This window comes from Haliaeetus leucocephalus, unplaced genomic scaffold (assembly GCF_000737465.1).
Source record: "Haliaeetus leucocephalus isolate CR32 unplaced genomic scaffold, Haliaeetus_leucocephalus-4.0 Scaffold2, whole genome shotgun sequence".
Lineage (NCBI taxonomy): Eukaryota > Metazoa > Chordata > Aves > Accipitriformes > Accipitridae > Haliaeetus > Haliaeetus leucocephalus.
Window position 1 is genome coordinate 12,445,705 of NW_010972438.1, and position 25,590 is coordinate 12,471,294.

Here is a 25,590-nt window from a genome sequence, read left to right on the forward strand (position 1 = left end):
GCAACTGAGCATTTTCAACTGTGGCCTATAAAAGGTTCCTGGTATTACAGTATGAATAAAAATCACAGTATTTTAAGGACACAGAACCCCCCTTCCGAATATGACAACAGAAACAAACACACCACTTTGCCTTTAATGCCACTGCTTGACTGTCTGTACTATCCAAACTCACTAATGATTTGGAACAAATGTGTTTCAGGACAAGGCATCTGTTCCTTGTTAGCTAGAGGGAAGATTGTTTTAGAGCATTCTAAACCCAGCTAGACCTGCACTAGCTGAGTTTCCATCAAAGCAAGTTTGAAAACTGAAACATAAGCAAATATTAATTTAAATGCTACTTATGTAGCTTAACAATCAAAGACTCTCCCTGCAGTTTTAAGTGTCTACTCTTGTCACTCAAGCGAACAAATACATACAGAAAAAGTGCTAGTGCTTACTACCTGCAGTTACTTGGCCTATAGAGGATCATTTAATCAGCTTGTGTAAACTGATGTCCATTTCTCACAGTTCTTTTATCAAGCTAACAACCCAGCCGTTACACCTCATTGAGCTGGAATGTACATCACTCCCCATAAGTTCCTTGTCAGAGGGCAGACCAGAAATGGCAACATAATGAAACAGGCAAAAGCTGTCTCAAAGCCTTTTCAGAACTACATCAGGAAATCTCCCCACACCTGGCCACTATACTGGGCCTACAATTTTTTTAATTTTTTTTTTTTTTCAGTTTTATACATAATGCATTACTAAGTTACAACAAGTCTGAAAGGTGCTGGGCAAAAGAGGGCTTTGAGAATAAGAGACACTATGGCCCCAATACTTGGGAGAACTGACAACTTGAGTGTTTAGGGTCACATAACAGCTAGACTCCAGGCATTGAATACTTAAGATACTTTACAAAAGATTAAAGCAGGAAACCATTCTACTTAACTCAGTCACAGACTAAACAAAAAAGATTGGAAAAAACAAGGTCAGACTCTACATTCAGGGGTATTTAGTTGGCTCTTACAAGTTTTTACTTCTCAGGTTGTACCTTTTTCTTTAATACTTACTGTCAGGATTAAAACTTTGGCTTTTAACTATGTCTTGTTGTCACATGACACCTTTTACTTTACGTGTGAGCCTACTGAAACACAAGCAGCATGTTCACTTAAAACACTGCTCTTACTATTAGCTACTTATTGTGTATTTTAACTGGAAAGTATAAAGCTTAAAAGACTAACCATATAGAGTGCTCAGTGCTTGTAAACTATCACTTAGAAAGAGCTGACAGCCTGGTCAAGTTTGACATAATCTGCAATTAGTATACTGTTACAGATATGCAAGTGGTAATTATTGATCAATTAACCTGAACCTGCAAATCAAATCTGAATTTGAAATAAGACTCAATTAGTGCTTACTAATAGTAAATTCAGGAAGTTATCATTCATTGCCTTTATTTGTTCCCTCCTTCACTTCCTATATAACATGGCTACACAAGGTAAACTTTGCCATTACCAGTCAGTTTCTCATGATATAAAGCCTTCTGAATGCTTTATTGTTTATAAAGTTTCATTTCAGCTGTTTAGATTGAGCAAAGTCTGTAACATATTACCTGCTACTTGCTGTCCAGCCTAATCTCTCCTGACTTTTTAAAACAGCTCAGATGAGTCTGGTTCATACACTTCAACTTAGAGATTAAGGTCACTTCTGCACCACTACTATGCCTACTTTACTTCATACTGTAACATCTGACCTGTTAAGAGGCAAACTTTCAGGCATGCAACATTTTGGCAGTGCCACTCAAGGTCACTGCTGCAGAAGTGATAGCAAGCAGGTGGCTCTATTGAATATTTCTGTGAGAAACCAGAACAAGCAACTCCCCAGAACCCTGCACCAAAGCAACACCAGAAGCTCAGCAAGTGACCCCATTGCCAAGTGAGAATATTTTGCAGTACTACTAGGCACCCACAGCAAAACCTCAAAGTCTAAGTGTTATTAAACTGAACACCAGCAAGATTTGTTGCTAACACTCTAGCTAGATTCTGCTGAGCATCTTTCAGCTGTGTTGCAGTTAAACATTACAACATATGTATTTAGGATCTTCTGGACTATACAGAAGTGGTATAAAATTGTTGTTTGTTTGAACAGAGAGAATTCTGCATACTGAAATAGAAGGATGCTAGATTTCTTGAGCAAGGCCCTATATGTGGCAAGACAACTTGTTTCTCCATTTGAAAGATTACAGCATGCACAAGTCTATAGAGGTTTTAGTACTGCATGTGATAACCAATGTAATTGAAGCACAATAAAATCTCAAGCATGCAATAACACAAACCATGAGGTCAGACACCACAAAGTGTTGTATGCATTGTTTATTGAACTTCAAATTCCATGGTACATCATAGATTAAATAGCTAAAAATTGTTTGTTTACTATCATACAATGTTCAGAACAGTCTTTCAAAACATCTCTTTGGACAAAACTAAAGAGTCAGATTCAAGCCCAATTCCCCCAGAGCAGAATGCTAGGGGTGGAAGAAAGCTTCAGGGTACTGACTGTACACAACACTACACAAAGCATGACAGCACACCAAGTCATTGTTCTCCGCTGCAACACATGCTTCAAAGAAATTCCATACAACGCTTATTACCATCATGGGCGGGCAGGCACCTACTGTATTAGTGGGACAGGTTACTCTCAAACCCTGCTCTTCCAAGACTTCAATACTCCACATAAGAGTGGCAAGTGACAAGATCTTGCACTTATGCTCTTCAACCCTGACACACAAGATGCCTACAATTTAAATTATCTTAAGGACATGATGTCACCTGAGGTCAAACAACTACGAACGTGAGCGACAGCGATGTCTTAGATTACTTTGAAGTTTTAGACTGGTTGAGGTGAGAGACTAGTGCTTGAACTGCGCTGCTCAACACTACATCCTATTTGTGCCATCTTGCCTTAACTGAATATACAATTAAGTAAAACAAAACATATCACAAAAGATAAATCAGTCAACTGTAAACTGTTGGCAAGAATCATTCAATTATATATTTGTCCTCTATCTCAGGCATTTGTACAAGACATTGGAGCCTAGAAGCATTAGCTTTAAAATTTGTGCAACTTAAGAATTTCCTTCAGGAGGAGTTCAGTCATCTGACAAGACAAAGAGATCTCCCAACCTTGCATGGCAGCCATCAGTCATAGCTCACCTCACAATAAGGTTCCGAGCCAGAACGTCAAAAAAGCACAGTAGTGCTGATTCCAAGCAAAGTCAGGATTTACCATTTGAGATTTCCCTGCTGTATTACTGTTTCCATTTGCAACACACTATTTACTAAGGAAGCCTCACAAAGGCACCACTCCCAGCTGCAGCACATACAGTGGTACTGATGCAAATGTTTATTTTGCTGCAAAGCAGTTGGATGTATTAGGGCTTCCACAGAACCAAGTGTGCACAACATGAAAACAAGTAAAACAGCAGGTTTAACCTCAGCAGCCCCTTTGAGTGATGTCTTGTCCTGAAGATTTTGTAATATCCATTGTAGTGAACACCTGTAAGACACCAAAAAAATAGCTTATTTATTGTTCCTCTGTATTATCATTCACATGGCTACTGGTCTCCTCTTGTAAAGTAACAATACTAGATTTCTTTGAACTGTTACAATAGAAAACAAGTTGCAGTGCACAATTAACACATTTTCTATCACATATCAGTATCTTATGGTTAGAAGTTAAGCAAATACTAAATAAATATCATAAAATACAATGTAGTATTCTTTCCTTGCATCTAGGTAACCATCTTCAAAAGCAGGTTGTAAAATCAAGCTGTACCCTCCCCCTCCCTTACCTCTCCGCAAGTTGGATGGATACCAATTGTTTCATCAAGTAATTCTTTGGTGAGACCACATTTTATTGCAGCAGCAAAACCTTGGGTAACTTCACCAGCATTAGGTCCAAGAACATGAAATCCTATCACACGATTCTTTAAGACAGGTGAGAGCAAAACAGGAGTTAGTACTAGGTAAAGTTTAACAAAAGCTTTAATATGTAACTCCCACTACACTAAAAACATGTTATGCAAGCAGGTGAATAGCAGAGTCTTCACCAAAAATTAACTACTCCGAATAAAGTAGTTCTGCAATTCTTTTCAGTCCATTATAGCAGAATGAATGAGTTTTAAAATTGCACAGCACTAATTCAAGGATACTGCCTAAAACTAAACAGTTCTGTCAGCTGTTTTTATGATTTTATAGATACACAGCACATTTAGTACGTTCAGATTTAAAATTATTTTTCTACACTAAAATTAGGTCAGAGGACCTGTTTATATTGTTTGTTAAAAATCTGATATTGAAGAGCTTCACTCTCTGTTCCTTTCTTCCCCAAGCAGTTAAGAAGAAGGAAAATGAAAACATTATAGGCTTGAATTTTGAGCAAGCTATCTCTGTAGCAAGATCCAGAGTGATGGTGGTAGGCTATGAAAACAAGTTAAAAATGGGTGTGGTTTGCTTAAATTTGCTTCATTAATTGGTTTATCAAGAGGGATACAAACAATGTTTTAAAACATTTCCCCAGGATGTTCCTATACATTCAGAAATGTCCTATCTGAGGTCTGGCCATGATTTACAAGACAGGATACAAATTCCTCATAATACGAGCAATTTAAATACACTAATTTACCTTACATTGTCCTCCAGCATCCTAGGAAAAAAGCCTTTCACATAGATAGCTAAATAAAGCCCTTTCTTCCACTGTGTTCTTTGAATTTAATTATTTCCAATGAGGCTCCAATAAAAGCAGAACTTTGAGCCTTTCTGCAGACTTTGAGAAAAGGTTAGGTGGGCTAATACGGAAAAGAGTAAGTTTACTTCCTCTTAGCTTAAAAGCCATGCTGTTTCCTCATATCATCCCTTCTTTCCAAAGTATTTTTAAACACCAAAAAAATCTCCCTTTGTTTGTCTGTTCTTCCAGATAGTTTTGGGGAAAAATACCAGACAGCATTGGTACTTATTTTTTTGCAACAACAAGAACCTACTGATCACTAGAAATTCCCATTTCTCATCAGTTTTCTAGGACCAGCCACATGTTTTCCAAGCTTCTACTAAACATACAAAACTCTGCACTTTATAAAGCGCAAAAACCACAAGGTCCAGAAACCTAAAGCAAGACACCAGATAGTACAGTTGCTCAAAACCCACTTGGAAGAAAAACCCTTGCAAATCTCTGCACAAATCTATCCTTAAATAGGAACTCAGGATGAAGTTTCATAATGTATAAAGCTACCACTTTGTTTGAACAGCTGTTCTACCAAAAAAACCCCAACCAAAACAATCAGCTCTCTCCAAATTGATTAGACCTCTTAAATACTTACATTAACAGAATGGGTAGAGCTGGCCTCAGGCTGGCAGGCCAAATAAAAGACACTAGTCTTTTGGCTGGTCTAAAAAGACATTTCAAGAATACGCTCAGCATATCCATTTCAGCTTGCTACTTACATTGTCATGTTTACTGCAGATAATCTTTGCATAACAGGTATTGTTATCTCTGCCTGGTACTGTCCATTCAAGTGGCCAGAACAAACTGTGATAAACCTGGGAGAATGACAGGAAAAAGAGCATTAGAGTTTGATGAATTAATTCAGTTAGATATAATTCTAATTCTTAATGCCTTTACAAATAGGTGGTTTGACATTTAATGCACTAGATTTTTATAACATATACTAGACAAGACAATGATTTTTGTGTTCCACACACCCCCCCCCCCCCCCCGGCCCAAGCAGTCCATCCTCCAGAAGTCAGCAGAGGACAACTTGACTCAAACCATGCACCCCTGATTTAAACACTTGATTAAAACAGCAACAGCTATAACACAAAGCATTTTAAGATACTTCCAGATAGAAAAGTACTTTAGTAGTACAAAATATCTAGTTACTGTAAGTTTAAACCTATTCTGCAAAACAGTTAACAGCAGAAGCTAAATAATGCCAAGTTTGTTTGAAAGATGTAAGGAATTAAACACAAGGCAAGCAAACAGCTTTAATGAAACTCTTCAGAGAAGTGCAGAAGCCAGAAATTACCATAAAACAGGGAAGTTATGCCTGATATTCCTATAGCCATAAGGAAAGGTCAGGAAGAAATTAATTCCCAATTCAACTACAGCGAACAAGCAGAAAATAAACAGTTCATCCCAGGAGTTTGGTATACTTCAGTGGTAAAGTCTTTAATTCATGACAACAAAAAAACCACCTACAGTTTTGCAGTCTGAGTTTGGCCTCCTGAAGTCAAATGCTTCTCAGCAGCATGCAAATAGCTATGCACAATTCTAACATTATCAAGTCAGGTCCTGGATTTCTAAAAGTCCAATACCTTGCTAACAAGATGACAACACTTCCATGATCAAAGACCTATCTAGCTAACCTTCTAATCTTGTTTTAACACTATGCCTTGAGTGTAAAGCAGCAAGGTCCAAGAAAAACATTCTCAAGCTACAAGTTAAACAAGTCTTGAGTGCTCTCACCTCCAAGTTTTGCTTTCCAAATTCTTCTATGGCTCTTTCTTCAGCTAACCCACAGCTGCCATACTCTAAAGGAGTAAACACTGTCGTTGGTACATTGATATAGTCACACTAAAAATAAAAAAACCAAAATTTATATTTAGACTACGCAAGTTCTATACAGTAATAACAGGAAAAGTCATATTAGCACTTTTTTTGGTTTTTACAAAACCCTTGCAGTGCCTACAGTCAAGTGGACAAATCAACTTGTGTTATTGCAATTTTGAGGCAAAAAGCATAGAAATAAGTTGAAGTTGTATTCTTATAGCTTTACCTTTGTGGAACTACCACCATAAAGCCTGCGGGCTAACAGTTTCCCTGCTTGAATGGCAACTGGAGTAAGTTCAAGCTTTCCATCCAATATATCTCCAATAGCATAAACATAAGGCACATTGGTTTGTTCTTCATCATTTACAGGTACTTTCCCATTCCTTTAAAACAAACAGAAAACAGAATAGAGTTCAGTACCATAGTCTTCCTTAAAGCTCAGCAAAAAACAGAGGGGAGAAGTTCTGCTACAACGATGTTACTCTAACTGCTGTGCACTTTTTATTAAATATGCTTATGCCTTTTTTTTCTTCAACCGCAAACTCTTCGGAGCATCAATTACCTCCAACTCTGACACATGGCTGAAGTCAGTATTCAGTGGGCCAGTTTTGACCTAAGCAACAGTGCATGTTTGATGACAATGAGGTTACTCAAGACATCTTTGGACTTACGATCTTTTACTTGATTATTATACAGCTTGCAATATATATTTTCCCTATGGGGAAAAAAAGAGCTGCAACATCACTCACATATTTAAGTTGGCTTAGTAAGTTGTTAGCTGCTGCAACCCGATCTTAATTTTTCTTTCTCCTGCACAATATAATCCAGCCCTTCCTTTGTACCAGTTTTGTACTGACACCAGGGAGAAACAAGAAAAAAGTTAAATCTGTAGGAAGCGAGTAGTTTGCTACCTCTTAAAATCCCTAGACTAACTTGCCACATGAGCTGAATAAAACATTTAATTTAAGAGAATATTAAACTGTAGTTTCTAAGTAAATAAATCAAATATATTAATCTATTCCTTTAAGCACAGTGGGTATTAACGCATAGGCATTAAATCAGAATAGTTTTTACAAAATACATATTAAAGAAATAGAGTCAATGGACAACAGTGCTCAAATCCAGGAGAGAAAATGTTTTAAAGGTTCACATAATTGCCAGGTGTAAGAGTGAGGATTTAACCTAATGATTCTGATGCTTTTTTTTTTTTTGTTTGGTTTGTTGTTTTTTTTAACCTCTTTAAAAATATCACTGCATTCAGTGTGGTTTAAAGGAGTTGAGCAATACTCACTTCTCATTGATTTTGACACCAATTGTCTCTAAACCAATGTTTCTGGTACATGCATCACGACCAATGGCTATCAAAACCTAAAAAACCAAAATTAAATGCAATAATTTTATGCAAGAAAAGCATAATCAGCATAACACTCCCTTTGGCCTTTTTCTGAAAAAACTGTGAAGCAAGCAATTGAAGTGACTTTTCCAAAAATTGTTTGAAAGAGCCACAAACAGTTAAGGCTCCTCCATGTGCAACTTGTTTCAGAGATGCAACAAACAGCAAAACATTAGTATCAGAACAAAAATAGAAGCAACAACACTGTTCAGATGAACTAAATTCCAGACATGTACAGTTTCACCCATTCTGCTGACAGGGCTCAACTGAAGACAAATATTGGATTTTCATGGGTTTTTTTCTGTCAGTAATTTATGTGAACAATTTTGCAAGCAAGATTTCCCTTAATTTTTTTCCTGAACAACTTTTAAAGCATTTTAATACATTTTCATGTGCTGCTATATTCAGTTATTTCAAATCCAGAAACACTTACAGTGTTATATTCTTCTTCAAAGATCTCTGGTCCCTCAGTAGACTTTGCTGTCACTTTCAGTCGTCCAGGCATGCCTTCCTCCAGCTGTTCAACCTGTATAAATATTTGTAACCTTAGAAGGACCTTAAGCAGCAGAGCTCACTTACATTGTCACTTCAAATCTTGACCTACCAATCCATCATTCAGCACTAAAACCAGCTTAATCTCATAAAACATTTATACCTGTACAGAGCCAAAGCCTTCCCAGACAGCACATACATTCTACATATGCTGTTTAAGGTAATTTTGCATGGAGAGAAGAAACCTAAAGAAAGCACTTGCCTGAACAGGTACAAACTTCCTGATGAACTTTACGCCATGTGTTTCCATGTGAACACCTACTCTTTCTGCCATTTCTTGGTCAAAGCCCCGAAGTAGTATGGAACGCACCATCACTGTGACATCTAGACCTAGACCAGCAAGAAATCCTGCACACTCTAGAGCCACGTAGGAAGCACCCACAACTAGAGTTTTGCCAGGGCAGTAAGGCAGGGAGAAGAGGTCATCACTAAAAAGAAAGGAAGTGTAAGTTACAAGGTTCTTTCAAAACAAGCTTGTTTGTCTTTGCAAGCACTAGAGCAGACAAAGGTCAGTCTATTATGCCTTTTCATCTCACCTTGTAATACAGTATTCTTTATCTCCAGGGATACCCAGATATCTAGGCCTTTCTCCTGTTGCCAGGACAAAAGTCTCTGCTGTGTGATAGGTTACTTGTCCTTTTCTATTAGTTGCCTGTTTATATAGACACAGTTAAGAAAGTCTTTATTGTAGGAACAGGTTTTAAGATAAAATGAAAAAAAATACGTAATCCTCCCCTTAAATATTGTGAGTATGTCTACAAATCAAGAACAAGCAGTTTCAAACAAGAACTAATGCATTTAGAGAAGCTGTGCAGGTCACTGAAGAATAACAGGTTTAAACTACAAACTTTCAGGCTTTTCTCACATTAGAGCACTTAATTATTTACTCTTTGAATCCTGCCCATTTCAACTACTCATTTAGATTGAATTGTTCATAACAACTTCACTATCAAGTTATAAAAAGCCACAACAAATTAAGCCCCACCCTGCCCCCCACTTCCAATAAAAGGCCAACAGAATGCTAGTAGCAGAATATCATCAATTAGTTCTTAGGATAATGTAGAAATTAAAAAAAAGTATCTAGTTACATGATTTCAGAGGGCCTAAGACACAACCTTAAATGAATTCAAACTAATTTGACCTCTAGAGGCCCTTGGTCTTGGGAAATTTCACCTTGCCAATGCATCTCAAAATCTGACCTTCACTCTTGCTCTTTAGTTATTTTCCAACACAGATGAAGCTAAACTTCCTCTCCATCAAGTCATCAGGTAGTTCAGGTTGGAAGGGATCTCAGGAGGTCATCTAGTCCAACCTCCTGCTGAAAGTCTTTCTGTTCTACTTCATTTATAGACTAAGGACACTTAAGTAGATGACCTGCATACCTGGACACTAGAACAGTTGGTAGATAAGTTGAGCATACTACTATCTTTTCGGTGCTGGTCTCTTGGTTTGAAACTCATGTAGTTCAGCCTTCATAAACTCATATTGAAAACAGACAATTACACACACTGAACAAACAGTTGTCTTCAATATGCACTTCTTCTAAGTTAACCTTGCTACAATATGATCACATACAGCAAGATTGCCAGCACACGTTTTGTCTTGCAAAACTGACAGTATAATTCTTATGCTGATACAGCATAAGGTTCTAGCAGTGCTGTTACTCAAGCGCTTAATCTGAATTTAATTTCAATAGTTTTTATGCTTTAGTATGAAGATCTTCCAAGTGGCAAAATCATACAGCTGAAGTTTTTTTCCTTCCCTCCAGCTGCTGACATCAGTCATGAAGTTAGCAACCAAGACCACTTTATTCATGCAAGACATAAGTTTACAGATATCCAAATTACTCTTACATAACAGTAACTAGGTTTGCAAACACTGTGGCATGTACTAAAGTACAATAATAATTTGAATCAATAACTTATTTCACAAATGAGTTTTTAACTTCAGTTGACTTAAGTTGGCAATGTCAAGATTAAGCCTTTTCCTTTTTGGATTTTAAAAGGCAGTTTTAGAACATGAGTTTTCCCTCCCAACTAAATGTTTTAAACACAGCACATACCTTAATTTTGTGTGGTTCAATGAATTCTCCATACGAATTGAGGTATGTCACAGACTTCTCTCTTAAGGACACTCGATATCCCCAGTTTAAAGAACCAATGTAGTTTTGAATTGCTTCTACCATGATCTCCCAGTTGTGTTTAACTGAAACAAGACATTAATTTCATATTTAAAGAAATCAAAGTGCAATGAACTGTTAAAGAAAAACTGAAGTCGTATTCATTGTACATCATGCTAAGAAAACAACATTATAATCAGTAATGAGGATACATATTAAAGACTTGTTCTACTATGCTAATATTTACCTGACTTGTTACTATCTGAAATAAAGCCCATTCTAGAAGTTTTTCCATTTAATTCAGATTAATTTTTTTCAGGGAACAAAACACAATGAGCTTTCAATCCTAAAGGTTTCTATGACTCAAGAAGGAGGATGCCTTCTGACTCACCCAAGAAAACTACTGAACTCTGCCTCTATTTTACTAAGCTCAAAGTACAAGAACAATCTTAAGCTCAGTACGCTGCTTTGGTCTGTCCTCTGTGTTCTTACTAACCTTGCTCTTCATACTGCCACCCGTATTTCCTTGAATCTTGCAGTGCCTGACCAAGAAGTGCTGCTTGATGCATTAGCTTCTTAGGAATGCAACCGACATTTACACACGTTCCACCAAGTCCTAAGATGGAAAGAACCATATTATTTATGCTTTTCCTATCATGTGCTTTGTATAATCACCCATTTATCAGTTGGTGATGTTTGCTATAGCCACACGAGAAACATGAAATTTCTGTTGTAAGAGACATTTTTAAATACAATGAACACACTAAGCTTACAAGTTTGTATTCAGTTTAAGAGGTTACTTGACTCATTGAACCACTACGGGTACAGCGTGTTGTCTTAAACACAGACCCAGGATATTTACTCCACAGTACTTCAGATTTTAGTCAGACTGGCAAGTAAGCAAGGCAAAAAGCCCAGAGTTCATAGGCTTCAGTATCACCTATTATGTGGAATTTGAAATATATATTTGTTTGAAATCTTGGCTATGAATGCACATTCATACCTTGACTCAATAAAGCTCGATGAATGAAGTTCCTCACTCATTCTCAACTGCCAATAGCATTAATAAGGTCAGACAGCAGCTATCTTTAATTATGGAAAGGTGAGGCACACATAGCCATACTGTTCTAGGGGTAGCCTAGGTCAGTTGTCCATGAAATAGAACTAGAACTAAAAGGCAACCCCGCCACCGCCCCAAGCATTGGAATGTGAACATGCAGACACACTACCCAGACACAATTTGGAAGTGAACAAAACTAGAACAACATTTGACAAAGAACTGAGAGTTAGAAATGCACAAAACACAAATAACTGTCCAGAAAAGCAGGCATGCCAGGAAAACAACTCCTTTATTATCTGTGTTCCAGAATTACAGGAATTCAGCCACAACTTCTAAGAATACAAATCCATAATATCTAACAACTCAGTATGTATCACTGGCACTCAAACATCATAAAATACAAGTTAACTGAAGCCTACCCCATGAGGTTCCGAGAGGCGTTGGAACAACATAATCTAATACCATTACTTTCTTTCCCAAGGCAGCAGCTTCCTATAAAAGACAGAGAGACAAGTCAGCATTACTGAACTTTTGCCTGACCAAGAAAGCCTGTCTGCTCATTTACAGTCACAATATACCTAGCACTAATAGAAGGCTCATTTGCTACTTAGTGTCATTATCATGGCTCTTCCACCTCCTTCACTAGACAAAAATTTAAATCCCTCAAAAACTATTACTTTCCTCCAAACTCTGAATGGATGCTTATGTTCAATGCTGCATCCGTATCATCCCACGTTGTCAAAAGCCATGATCTGAAGAGGGTACGAGATAGACTTATCAGCCTATGATTATCTTCTACCTCACTCAAAGAAATATTTATGCTGTTAGCTCTCCTTTTCTCTCAGGAAGGCAGGACTGACTTAGCATGTTCATGAATGAATGAAAAAAAAAAGACATAAACTGGAAACAGTTCAATGGAAGACCACCAAGATGCTCAGGGGGCTGGAGCACACACCCTATGAGAAGGGTGAGGGAATTTGACACATTCAGTCTGAAGAAAAGGTGGATTTGGAGGGAACCCAAGAGCAACTTTCCATTAACTATGAGAAGGTCATTAAGATGACTGTGCCAGGCTGTTCACACTGGTGAGTAGCGGAGGGACAAAAGACAATGGCCATAAGTTGAAACAAGATAGTTTCAGACTAGATATAAGGAACTTTCACACCATGAGGACACTCAAGCAGTGAAACAGGTTTCCCAGGAAGGCTGTGCCATCTCCACCCCTGGCTATTTTCAAGGCCCAAATGAATGAGGTCCTGCATAATCTTGTTTGACCTCACAGCTGAGCCTGCTTGGAGCAGAAGCTTAGACTAGACATCCTCCTAATGTCCATTCCAACCTGAATAATCCTACGATACTCTATCCAAGGAATTATCAGCCACTTGATTGAATCTACCCATTGTTTGATCTTTCAAGGGCTTAGATCAAATATTTAGGTGTCTCAAATCTGTTTAAGAACTCCTGCACAATCCGGGCTCAAGCAAGGTTTAGCCAACTATCTTGTATTCTGTGAATACCTGACTTGTCCCACTCTGAACAGTTTGGTAATTATCACCAAGTGTATAACTGATGTCCCAGAAGGCACTGCGAAGAAAGATCGGGAGCATTCTGAAAATGCCCAACTGGCCAATTCAAGAATTCAGTTGTCGCCTTCTTCTGCCTGCCTTATATTTATCTAGTGAAAGTTGCACTGTTGTGTTGCTGTATTGTTGTACAGCAATTGCCAACGCTGTCAAGAATAACCATAAACTGACAGTTAGGATACCTGACAGAGGAGGGAAGCCTGCGTTCAAATTTCTCAGGTAGAAGAGAAAACTGAATCTACACCTTGGGTCCTAAGGCACTCTGAACAACAGCTAATTTGTAAGAGGTACACAATCTCTATTACCATTTCTGAAAAAGCAGCTAGAAATAGAACTAAAAAGTGAACCAGTTCCTTGAGAGAACAGCTGAAAGCACTTCATTTTAGGTGACTGGTGATCCTGAATCCTAAACAGTCAAAGTACTTCACGAGTAGCCTTCAAGTTTTCTGGATTACTGTTTGCAAGTGTTAAAGTGCCTGTGTACTACACATGAAGAGCAGATACTTAAACTTCTAGTTCCACCCTCAGCCAGGAACCTAAAACCTATTATTAGGATCGAGACCTGAATAAACATTGGCTAGAAACTGGTCCACACAGACCACGATCTCGTAAGTGAGCATATTACTAGACTGCTACTGATTCATTAATTAACAAGTTGAACAGTAACAATCATCAAAATATAGACTGTTTCATACTAGAGAGAGAGACTAACTTTTGAAGAATTTTCATACACAGCCTGTTCTTTAATGCAATTTTCACATCATACCTTAGAACACGCAAGTCCACCTGAGCCACCACCAATAATAATGAGGTCATAATCATAAGGTTCTGTATCTTTGCTGTCCCCAAGAAGTTTCTGCAGTGATCCATCATGATAAGCCTGGGAGAGTTAAAAAAAAAAGAAATTACCATGCACATTTCTGAGCAAACAAAAACTGAGTGACATTGCCCTTTCTGCCCTAGATCATCCAGTCTAATATGTCACACAAAATTTAATTATGATCAAACAGCAAATTCACTCTGTAGTCTTGTCAATTTCCAGCTGATTTTAAAGAAAAGTTACCTGGTAAGTTGAATCACAGCCACCTATGTGAGTTCCATTCACAAATACATTAGGCACTGTCCTCTGATTAGTTAGCTCTGCTAACACTTGCTGAATACTGGGTCCATCAGCTAAGAATAAAAGAAAGAGGTACATTATAGAACAATTTTCAAGAAGGGACTGTTTAAGACAACTGAAGCATTAAAAGTTTGGACTGCAATATAGTGTAGGCCTGCCAAGAAAACAATTCTATTATAAGCATCACATTTGTAGACTTCCTGAACATAAGCAAGTCTTCAGAAACCACTTCTCAGAAGAGCATGCTTAAATACCGAGAATAAATTGGTGCTTCAACCCATAATTCCTACAGAATGGAGTAAAGCTGTAGCAATAGAGTTTAGTCCCTGTATATCGTGGATTCTTATCAGTCTCTTCCTGACAGTGTCACACTTGGTACTACACAAAAATAATTTTCCAGATATCACAAGAGATCATATAGACAGCTTTTCTTTCATGAGAATTGCCTGGTTTTGGAGTATGTTCTGTGTAAGTGCATGTAGTTTTGCCCAGCAGCTTTGTATTATGAAAATATGGGGATGGGAAGAATGAACATGCTCTTCTACTTACCCTAAGGCTACCTTCAGACCTTTTCTACCCATCACACTGTCTTAAATCTTCCAATTTTAAGATTAGCATTGCCCGACCTGACCTGTCATCTGAATCATCAGCACCTACACAAAGGCTCAATTTGGATCTCTCAACAGTTGTCCAGCAGTGAAAGTGGGAAGGAAAATTTAGTAATCACTTTGACTAAAATCTTTTTACTCCAAGATCATATCTACTTAGTATCAGTAATCAGAACAAATGCAAGGGAAATACATTATCAATTAGGAGTATTACAGAAAAAAAATGACTGTGCATTGTACTTTATATATCTTGGGGTATAATTAGTTCACAATATCACAACTTTAATAAAAAGTAAAAATAAGTAAGAAGAGATGCTATTGATCAATAAATAAGTACATTTTTCCCAAACACCCTTTAGGCACAAACACTTCAAAAAAGCATTAGCACTTTAAAAAGCATTGGAAACTAAGCTTTGTACAGAAGAAAATTGATAATACATATTCAACAGCTTACCAACAGTGCAATTAAGAACCTACTAAGAATTATGTTAGAAACTACTTCTTAAAACTACATTAAAAGCTACATGCATTACATACATGTATGCATAAAGCACTACACATGTACTAAATCTAAAGCAGCTTGGGCTTTTAGAAAAACCCAACAACATCAAACTAGTAACAGCCAAGGTACTGGAATTTACCCTTCCTTCCAATGACTCAGCAACTTTCCCTATAAAGGTCACCCATATATCAAGTCAAACATTAACAATTCATCTAAGGCCACATAAGAACCTGAGGTAGGAGAAAAATTCCACAGGCTTTCCCCCCAAAAGACAGAGCTCCTCAGAGAAAAATCAAATCTCACACCCTCTATCAGTTGATGACTTGTACAGAAAGAGTCAAAGCCTTCAGCTGTATTAAAAACACATCCTGTATTAAAATCCACATTGAAGTCTAATTACTTTTATCTCTGCATATATTAAAACTGATTTTAATTGTTTTATTTATCCTCCAGTTAGTTCAAGACAGCTTAAGGAGTCATGCAGTCACCCATTTTTAGTTACATTAAGCAGCATGTGATAAGATTTTCTTTCTTCTACTTACCAGTTACATCAAGTTCCAAAGCATAGTACTCCACATGCATAGAACGGAAGAGTTCTTTCACCTACAACAGAAACAGACACAATGCCAATGCAAAGGTTTGACAAGATCTGACACATAGCTCAGGGTGTCAATACTTGATTGTCAGACATACAAAGGTAACTTTTAAGCCTCAGTTATTATGCTTCAAGGGCCTAGCCCTACATGGTTTTGGTAAAGTTTGGCACTACTTCTACATTTTGTATGTTCCTCACTTAAACCCAGGCTATCTAACAGCACTCAGATTAAGCATCCCACATCACAGCAACTTTCCAATAAAAGTTTCATTACCTTAAGAAAAGTTTCTATATAGAATTTGCTTAGCTGCAGACTTCTCCACCTCTGACAGAGACCACAAGCCATGAGAATAAACTGCCATATGGAAAAACATCAAGAGGAGAAATAAAGTAGCAGCCAGATTCCCTGATAATACTAAGGAAAGAAAGAAAAAAAAAACCCAGGAGTAGAGGATAACATGCAAAACAAAACACTGTCAAGTAAATAAAAAAAAAAGAAGAAAAAGAAGAGTGCATTATAAAAAGCTCCAGAAAAGGTAATACTCCCCAAGTGTACTCAGCACTAGGACAGCTCATGCCTACCAGACCTGAATTCACTTCTGGTTGCTGTACTTCAGAAAAGTTTTAGAACAAGCATGCAACAGTTACTGTAAAGAGTTAATAAGTTGGGTTTAACATAAAAAAGATGAGGAAAGAAACAGCTGTGTTTAAATAAATAATTGACTACCTCAAGGAAGAAAAGAAGCAGTGGTGGATGGAATAAGAACTAATGGTCTTGAACTGCATCAAGAGATTGAGATTAGACTTTAGGAAAAGTTTTTCCTAACAGCAAGACACTGGAATGTGTTGCCTAGGTAGATGACAATCTTCATCAGTGAGTGGCTTCAAAGTACATGTCAAAAGTGTTTGAACTACAGCTTCTGCTACCCTGAGGCATGGGACAAGACTAGACGATCTCTTGAACTTTTTTCCAGCTCTGATTCTTGGTTTGCTTTTTAACATCTGCCTCAGCCTTCAGAATCGGGCAGGAGTGGTTCTAACTTGTTTGCCATTGTTTTACTAAATCAGTCATATCTTGCTTGTGAAATACTGAGGCAGTTAATATCAGAATATAACAGTTACATTTTTTAACCTTTTAAATTGCTATTCTCCTCTGTTAAGCGGAAGAAGCATTCTGAAGATGCTTGGTCGTTAAAAGGCTGCTTTTCTCCTGCATTGCCATGAACAAACTCAGGTACGGTATCACTAGAACATGTCCTAGAAACACATTTCATGCATACAGAAGTCAGCAACAAATAAAAGAACTCCATAAACAAACCTAGTCTTAAAAAGAAAAAAACAACAAACATCCTAAATGACAACTTAGTTGAGATTTACTGGTGTGTCGTCCGTGTCCCGCCCCCCCCCCAGAGTTCTGGGTGTTTTTCTAACATCAGTTCTGGATGGATAGAGTGTACCATTACCAGATTCAAATCAGGTAGCCTTTTAGAACTGAGATTTTTACAGTAACATCGTTTGTTAAACTGGCAGTATTGAAACTGTGAACTGTCCTTCCAGATGGACAACACCATACCTCATGACACAGGATGCAGTATTACATATGGCAATATTTACTCCTTTGAAATATAACTTGCAGGCTTACCCGTGCAAATAGACACTGTAAGCCAATGCATAAAAAAAATAAATCTGCTTTAATCATAACTATCTGGATGTGAAAACAGCTCTAGCAAGAAGCACTAAATGTCTGTGTGATGGATCCACTTGCCAGCATGGAGCCTGAACAATGAAGCACACTAAGTTGCTGCCAATTCAGAAGAAATCTTTTACAACCAGCTTTCTGATGAACCTCAAATTTATTGACAGCACTTCACTAAGAGTAAGTTGAGTCACATCTAATAAGCTTAAAGATGTCAAACACACAATGAATAAAATGTTTTTAATGTTGCTGTGATCAATGCTGTTACTATGCCAAAGGCTGAGTATTCCAGTGCTTTCTACTGCGTTTCAGCTTTATGCAGACAAATATAAAGCTTTTGTATTCTGTACCACCTACATGGTAAGTTTCTTACCACATCATATATCAACTATAATATAAAAAAATAAGCTCTGCTTGTATAACTGATTACATTAGTTCTACAATTATAGAATAATTTAAATTGTAAGGGACCTTTGGAGGTCATCTGATCCAACTCCCTGCTCAAGGCAGGGCCAAATGTGAAGGTTGATCAAGTTGCGCAAGCACTGTCCACTCCAGTTCCGTATATCTACTAGGACAGAAGTACCATAACCTCTCTGGGCTGTTCCAATGTTTGACAATCCTCACAGTAAAGAATTTCCATTTTATCTCACTGGAGTATCTCTCGTTGCAACTTGTATTTATTGGCCCTTGTCCTTTCACTCTGCAACTCTGAGTCTGGTTGTCTTCCCACTTGGTAGCTGAAGACAGCAACTAAAATCCCTCCTTAGCCTTCTCAAGATTGAACAAACTGAGCTCCTTCTTCACACATCCTGTGCTCCAGTCCTCTAACCATCTAGGTGGCCCTAAAAACTTTTGTCCTAAACTCACCATTCCCTTCTGGCTTGCTTACTGGAATGACTATGGCTATGGACTGAATGACAGTCAGACAGCAGTGGAACTGTTTCAGACGTCGTGCTCTGCAACTGCTGTTACAAAGCCCAAGCTGAATGTCATGAAAGATCTAAAAAGCTAAGCTTAAAGGGATTGCTACTATGAAGTGTAAGCTAAGAAAGTGGAGGGAAGTCACAAAATTAGCTATTTGGCTGCTGGTTTAGTTTGCAGCAAAGCAGCAGGGTAACAGACAAGTTTCCGTCAGTGTTTTGGTTTTTTAAAAAACTGCTAAAATATTGTAACAGCAGCTGGCAGAGGTGAGGACAGGATAGAGAACATTAGTAGAACAAGAAAGGATTACACTCAAGAAAGCACAGATTTAAGACAATGCATTTAGGCAACCTTCATTCTCTGCTGAAGATATGGAGTAGAGGAAAAAAAAAAAATCAGACAAGCGTCAGCATCCTAATTAGAAATAGCTATGGCACTTTATACTTATGAATAAATCATACTTGTGTTGTGCTAATGAAAGAGAAAGAAAGAAAAGTAACAAGTATATGATCAGTTACGAAATCTTCAATGCAGGTGAGAGATAATAGATTATTTCAGTTTGGAAAAGAAAATGATTAGGAGGAGTAGAAAGATAACACACACTAATCATGAGTAATATCTAGATAAGGTGAACAGGAAATGATTTCTGAGAAATAATCACTGGAGCAAACAGCAACAACTGCATCTACCAGAAAACAATTTCGAAATTAAAAGGAAGTAAACTTTCCATGCAATAAACAAACCAGAGAACCTATTGCCACTTGACATTGTAAAAGCCAAAATTAAAAGGAGATCAACAGCTATTAGACCAACTAATGAAAGAAAGATCCATTGAAAACTTTTAACTCAGTAAAACTAATACAAACTCAGGTCAAGAAATTCTTGAGCCACACAGTGCTGGAAACTTCAGTGACATACTAGGAAATTTCCTTCCTTACATCCCAATCCTAAAAATGTAATTTCTCCAACAACTGTCTGGGATAGGATACTAGGTTGTATGGTCACTGATACAACCATTACTTCCCTTCTGACCAGTGCAATGGCCTTATTTACCTACTAAATCCTTCCAGTTTTCACAAAAAGAGAGACTAGAAATATTTCCAGATATTATTAAACAGTAGACCAATTTCTCAGTTTCAGAGAAATTATCTAACACTTTACAAAACTCTTCTGGAGATACTTTCTGTCACTAGGGTAGCTAAGCAGGTTTGAAATAAGCTTCATACAGTAAAGTTAAGTAATAATGGTACGCCCTAGGTCTGCTGTTGCATATATCAGCTAACATTCTATAATAGCTAGAGCTGAATTGACCAGAAACCCCTGTGGATACAGAATGTAATCGGTAATAGCGTAACATATAACTAGAATAACCAGCAACTTCTAGGAAACCACAGTTGTGGCTCTTAAAATAATTTCAACGTATCACAGTGCTCAGACTTGGCAATTTTTCATGCTAAAACCCTATGTTTTCTTTATGCATTTCTATCTTACTTAATATTAAATCTTTTCAGGGTGGTAAGAAACTAAGGAACAGTCAAGTTAAGTTATGACAAGGAAGTCATTCTAACACCACCCCCTCTCCACTACTGCCTTGCTAAAGCAATTGAACAATAAATTGCATTTGCAGAAAAAGAACTGCGTAATTGCCTAGTCACACTACTAGCTAAACTGAACAGAATGAACTACTTAATTCATTTAGAGAATTTATTTGCAGTGCTTTTCTGAAGGAAAGCACAATCTTAATTTTCTTCCAGTGCAGCTACCTGCATTTGAAATAAAGAATTCTTCCCACCCTCCAAATCAGGTCCTTCTAGAGCACAAGTATTCTCTGCACTAGCGCTAAACATCATCCACTTTTCCATTAATCCTACCAAAAGCACATTATTAACAACCATCCACAGTAAAAGACAGACACAGTACACACTATTCATATCTGTCTGTCTTTAAGAACTCAAAAACCTATATGATTACAGGCTAAGTACCCAAGCTGTAACTACATTGTCAAATTATATCCACTTCATTAATTCTACAGACTAGATCAGCTAGCAAGAATGCTGCATTACCCATTGTTCTCCCATTCCTTTCACTATTTTCTAAGTCTTTGGTGGGAGGGGTTGTTCATACTCATACTGTTGCAGGTCTTTCTCTGTTTCATCACTTGATGTCTCACGTGTGGCTTCCTTCTGTCATAAGCTTTCTTCTAATTCTCTCTCTGCAATAAATACCTCTTCTACATGTTTTCTTCATTATATTACCTTTCTCTTCTGTTCCAAATGGGAAAGCAAGCCAAGGAAATCTGCCTACTAGAGCAATCGGCTCTTCCTCCCCACCCCTGCCAAGCTTATCACTTGTTCCTTCACAAAGATTCATAGCGGGTCTTTCAACTCTCCCTCCTAGAAAGGGCCATGAGAGAGGGGCCTCCTACTCACGATACTCATTCTTCCCCCTTCCAAGACAATAAAGATAATATTCCTCATACCTGATTGTTTCCCTGAAGCAAGTAATCCTGCCTAATAGAGAAGCTCTGAACAGATGCAGGAAAGAACATTAATCTGAAATTTAATTACTGGACTACAATCAAGTCTATTTTTCCCTTAAGCTCCTTGTGTTAGTCTAGCCCCACTGCAATACCAGAAACAGATGAAGGAAAAGGTTGCAAGGTTTAAAGAGTTACTATGTCATTGTATGATCTCAAAAACACTGGACCGAGTGCCACACATATCAACACTTGAGCAACCATGATCACTAAAAGCACACATAGCAATACAGATGGGCACGACTAAGCATTTCTCAATGGACAGCACTTAAGTCCTCAACAAAAGGATCTTCTTCAACAGAGGTTAACATTTTTGACAAGTGGATTAGACTTGAGCAAGACTCCAACCCTTCGTTAGCTAAAACTTCCACTAAGTAAGTTGGTAAGTAAGCAAATTTTAGAAGGATTTGAGCTGCCTACTATGCTATATTGTCTTTCTGCCAAAACATTCCTGGAGAAGAAGCATTGGTTTTGCCTATTCTCTTATACACAGAAGCCTCCTTTCCCAAAACCTCAGTTAAGTTGCCAGTGAGATAGGATATATTCATTTATGTTTTCTACAACAGGGTCATAGTATCTCCTCCCTCACAAGAGCTACGGGAACTAAACCTAATCTACACGCGGCAGCGCAGCTTCTGAGTCTCTTCTTGGTTGTCCTAGTGTTCCTCAGTGGAACTGACAGTTCTAAATATGCTTTTCCACCATGGCTATATCGAATATGGTACTATAAGGTTTACCTAACATTTCATAACATGCTCTTTGTAAACATGCAAGAATCACAATGCCTACAAACACCCAGATTCTGTATGAGCTATGCCTATAATGGGATGGTATCATAAAATTCTAGTGAAAATCCTGTTTTTCTTTAATGACTCTGGCTCACTAGCTACAGCTACCCTGTGATACTGGTGCATAACCAGGGCTAGAAAAAATATTTTTCTCTAAACATCATCATTAATCAATAATGTTTTTTTTTTTTTTTTTAAATACGCATTATGGCCAGCATTTAGAACTTACACTCTTGCTATAGAGTCAATCTTCTCCCTCAAATTCAAAAAGAGCAGAAAACTCAACTTATCCCTCCCCAGGGATGTAACTTGGACAAAGCGGAACACCAAAGTGGTGCTCAAACTTTCACTAAGAAAGCAACACAACCAGCACCCTGATCTTCAAGTAACAGACGCAAAAGCTGTTTAACCGAGGAACAAGCACACTGCGCGCAACTTCCCACACGTTCACCTACCCCTCTGCTCGCGTGGCAAAGGGAAAGAACTACCAAGGACGCCAGTTGGGATCTTTGCCTCACTTCAAGCCCGACACGGGAGTTTCCAAGGGGTGGCACACAGCGCTTAACTTCAGCGGGGTGGATACGGGACTACTCCTGTACGCTCTAAACCCCAAGGGTGCCGTGGCAAGAAGCAGCATCCCCGCAACGCCTTCTTTCCAGCCCTCTTCCCCTTGCGCACTTCCCCCGGCCCGGGGCGGGCCGCCAGGCGTGCGAGCGGGCGCCCTCAGGGCAGATGTCTCTCGCCTCGCCAGGCCTGCCTCCTCCTCGCGGCGAGGCGAGGGGAAGCGGCTCCGACAGCCCCCCCCGACCCCCGTTCCGGCGGCTGCCGGCCCGAGCAGAAGGCCCGCGGCGGAGAGCGCGCCGAGGTGACTCCCGCCGCCCCCTCACCTTATTGCAGTAGGGGCAATAGCTCTTGCTGAAGATCATGACGCGGTGGGAGGCGATGAGGGTCCGCACTCGGAGCTTCAGGCCGTCCCAGTCCGGGAGCTGGGTCTGGCCCGGCGGCGGCGGCATGGCGGGGCCGGCGGCTGAGGCGAGGAGCTGCAACCGCCCAGCGCGCGCCCCGCTCGCCCGACGGCAGCGGCGCTCGCCCGACGCCCGCACTGACCCTCAGCACCACCCCGCCCCTTCCGGAGCGGGGAAGGTGACGAGCCGGACCGACCTATCCGCAGGGAGGGGGGGAGGCAGCAAAATGCCAAGGAGAGATTCCCGCCCCGCCTGTCAGCCACACGCACTATGACTCATTGTAAAAGAACAAAAAAGCGGCTTTACACCAGAGACAGAAGCGTTACTATTTACCTGAAGGTGAAATAGAGGAGGATAAACTTGCATTTTTTTAAGGCACCCCTCCCCTCTGAGGGGCAGGGTGGAATAACCCAAGAGGAGGGAGGCGAGAGAGCGCATGCGCAGGGGGCACGGCGAAGGGGCGGGCGGGCAGTGCCGGTGGCGGGCTGTTGTGTGGGGAGCTCGTCCCGCGGCGCCTCCAAAGGCTGAGGAGGACAAATAGTTCCAGCCGGGAGCGACTGGAAAGGAAAGAGGGGAGCTGGGGGCTGGCTCGTTGGCCTTTCCCGTTCTCGCCTCACGGACCGTCCGGTCCCGAGGTGGCGGCCATCGCCCCGTGTCCCGGCGTGGAACAAACACCCGGAGAGGGGGCCGGGGGCGCAGGTTTTGTCCCTCCTCGGTGCCTTATAAATTAGGGCAAAGTGGCGGGGGGAAAGCTGCCTTCAACTGGGAGAGAGCAGCTTCCCCCCATCTGCCTTCACCTGCTGCTTGGGTCTCTTACGCATAAGGAGGAGAAAAGGGGTAAAGGTGGAGCTTCTGTAATAAAATGGATTATGGCTTGAGAAGACGTTAGCCAAGATAGCAGAAGGAAGCTCCTTTTTATTGCACGTTACAAGGTTAAAGGAAGGGGATGCTGGAGCATCTGGTACTGCTTATCATGACGCACATCTCTGATTAGATTTATTATACTCTTCCCAAGAATCATTGTAATTGTCAGGACTGAGAGTTGGAAGGGGATGTTGTTGTGGCCTTGATAGTGGAATGAGCCTGTATCAGGGCATAGAGCAGGAGGAATCCTGTCTGGTTATTCCCCTGCTTTGGTGGGTTTTTGGCTGGAGAATGACAGACTGTGTGCTGAGGTCCCAAGAACCTGGTCATCTCTGCAGAGCAAGCCAGTGTTTACCAATTGCAGCAAAAGCTTTCTGTAAACAATCATAAGGGGTTGCCCTGGTTTAACATCTAAGAACTTCACTAATGTTGCTGAATCAAACCCTGCAAGCTTCTGAGTGACACAAATTACATTCCATAGGTGAGGAAAGCACAGAGACAGAGCAATTTAGTAAGGTTCAATAGGAAGTGTGTAACAAAGCAGGTAATAAAGTCCAGTGCTCTCTCCCACGCCTGCCACAGACCAGCCCTACTTCTATTTATTAATGCTAAAAATAATCACATATAAAAGCTGTAATGCCACCGCTGATGAAAATGGGCCTGCTGGGTGACAACTGAATTAACTTGCTTAATTCCCTTTTGATCACGTGTATCTGTGGTGTTCACTGCCCAGTGAGCTTGAAAAAATATATATTACATTTATTTGAATGTTGGCAATGAAAGAGTTCTAGGCTAACTACGCTCCCCACAGAGAAAAGCAAATCTGAGTTTTATAGCCTCCTATTTCAGTATCAGCATGTAGGAAAGCAGATACGGTACCTGCAGCTACTAAGGTTTGACATAACATGCAGGGGCCAGAACTATCCACAGTACTTTGCTCATAGTCCAGCCAGAACCGCTTGTTTATTTCCTAGCTTTAGCTAATTGTTCTCCCTCCTTCTCAGACTCCTTCTACCTGATGAGAAACGTCGTTATCCTTAGTATTCTTGCAGGAATTAATATCACAAGCTCAAGGGTTTGTGCTACTGTCTGAAGGTTGGTGGGTTTTCATACTGAACTTGTCATCCATCAGCTCAAGAAAGGTCAGAAAATGTAATACATACTCAAAATATCTTTTTCTTTTGAAACGCTCAACACTGATGGCAGTGTGCCAAGTCCCATGAGGAATAAATGTCCGAGGCAAATTATGTCACTTGAGGGTTTTTTTCCCTTCTGTGCTCTCTCTGCTATTGGTTATTATTATCACTGTTACCGTAGCTAGAACAAGAAGGGGGTAATGGTTTTAAACTACAGGAAGGTAGATTCAGACTAGATATAAGGAAGACATTTTTCATGATGAGGATAGTGAAACACTGGAACAGGTTGCCCAGAGAGGTGGTAGATGCCCCATCCCTGGAAACATTCAAGGTAACATTCAGGTTAGGACTGGGATCTGAGCAACGTGATCTGGCTGAAGATGTCCGTGCTCATTGCAGGGGCATTAGACTAGATGACCTTTAAAGGTCCCTTCCGACCCAAACTAGTCTGTGATTCTATGATTCTGTGAAGAATGGATGAAGGGGACAATGTCAACTCAGAACACAAATGGGTGATCTGGAAGCACTATGATGGCAGTATCTTGCTTAGGTTTGCTTTCCTCAAAG

At 39.5% G+C, this 25,590-nt stretch overlaps 1 protein-coding gene across 2 annotated transcripts; it reads right to left on the minus strand.

Annotated features, from left to right (window-relative positions):
* Window positions 1-2,393: 2,393 nt before the first annotated feature.
* TXNRD3 (thioredoxin reductase 3) lies at window positions 2,394-23,155 on the minus strand. 2 transcript variants are annotated; one of them, XM_010571745.1, is made up of 16 exons: window positions 22,946-23,155; window positions 16,062-16,122; window positions 14,353-14,462; window positions 14,056-14,169; window positions 12,126-12,198; window positions 11,143-11,262; window positions 10,590-10,732; window positions 9,064-9,179; window positions 8,730-8,955; window positions 8,409-8,501; window positions 7,874-7,950; window positions 6,809-6,965; window positions 6,499-6,606; window positions 5,478-5,573; window positions 3,830-3,964; window positions 2,394-3,534 (listed from the first exon to the last, which is right to left on the minus strand). In XM_010571745.1, exons 1-16 carry the CDS (start codon window positions 23,069-23,071, stop codon window positions 3,472-3,474), a joined length of 1,818 nt encoding a protein of 605 aa, XP_010570047.1. In that variant the 5' UTR covers window positions 23,072-23,155; the 3' UTR covers window positions 2,394-3,471. The 2 variants fall into 2 exon arrangements, 1 of the variants encoding a protein (XP_010570047.1); XR_774626.1 differs by lacking the exon at window positions 2,394-3,534 and having other exon boundaries at window positions 3,877-3,964; window positions 5,354-5,573.
* Between the last annotated feature and the right edge of the window lie 2,435 nt (window positions 23,156-25,590).

What these genes read in the sequence shown, in the direction of transcription:
- TXNRD3 (XM_010571745.1), bottom strand. Translation starts at nt 23,071, where the DNA reads ATGCCGCCGCCGCCGGGCCAGACCCAGCTCCCGGACTGGGACGGCCTG. An exon ending in GCCTCTCGGAACCTCATGGG is followed by an intron (nt 11,263 to 12,125) that starts GTAGGCTTCAGT and finishes TTTCCATCTTAG; the next exon opens with GACTTGGTGGAACGTGTGTA. An exon ending in ATGGTGGTAGTTCCACAAAG is followed by an intron (nt 6,607 to 6,808) that starts GTAAAGCTATAA and finishes TTTTATTTTTAG; the next exon opens with TGTGACTATATCAATGTACC.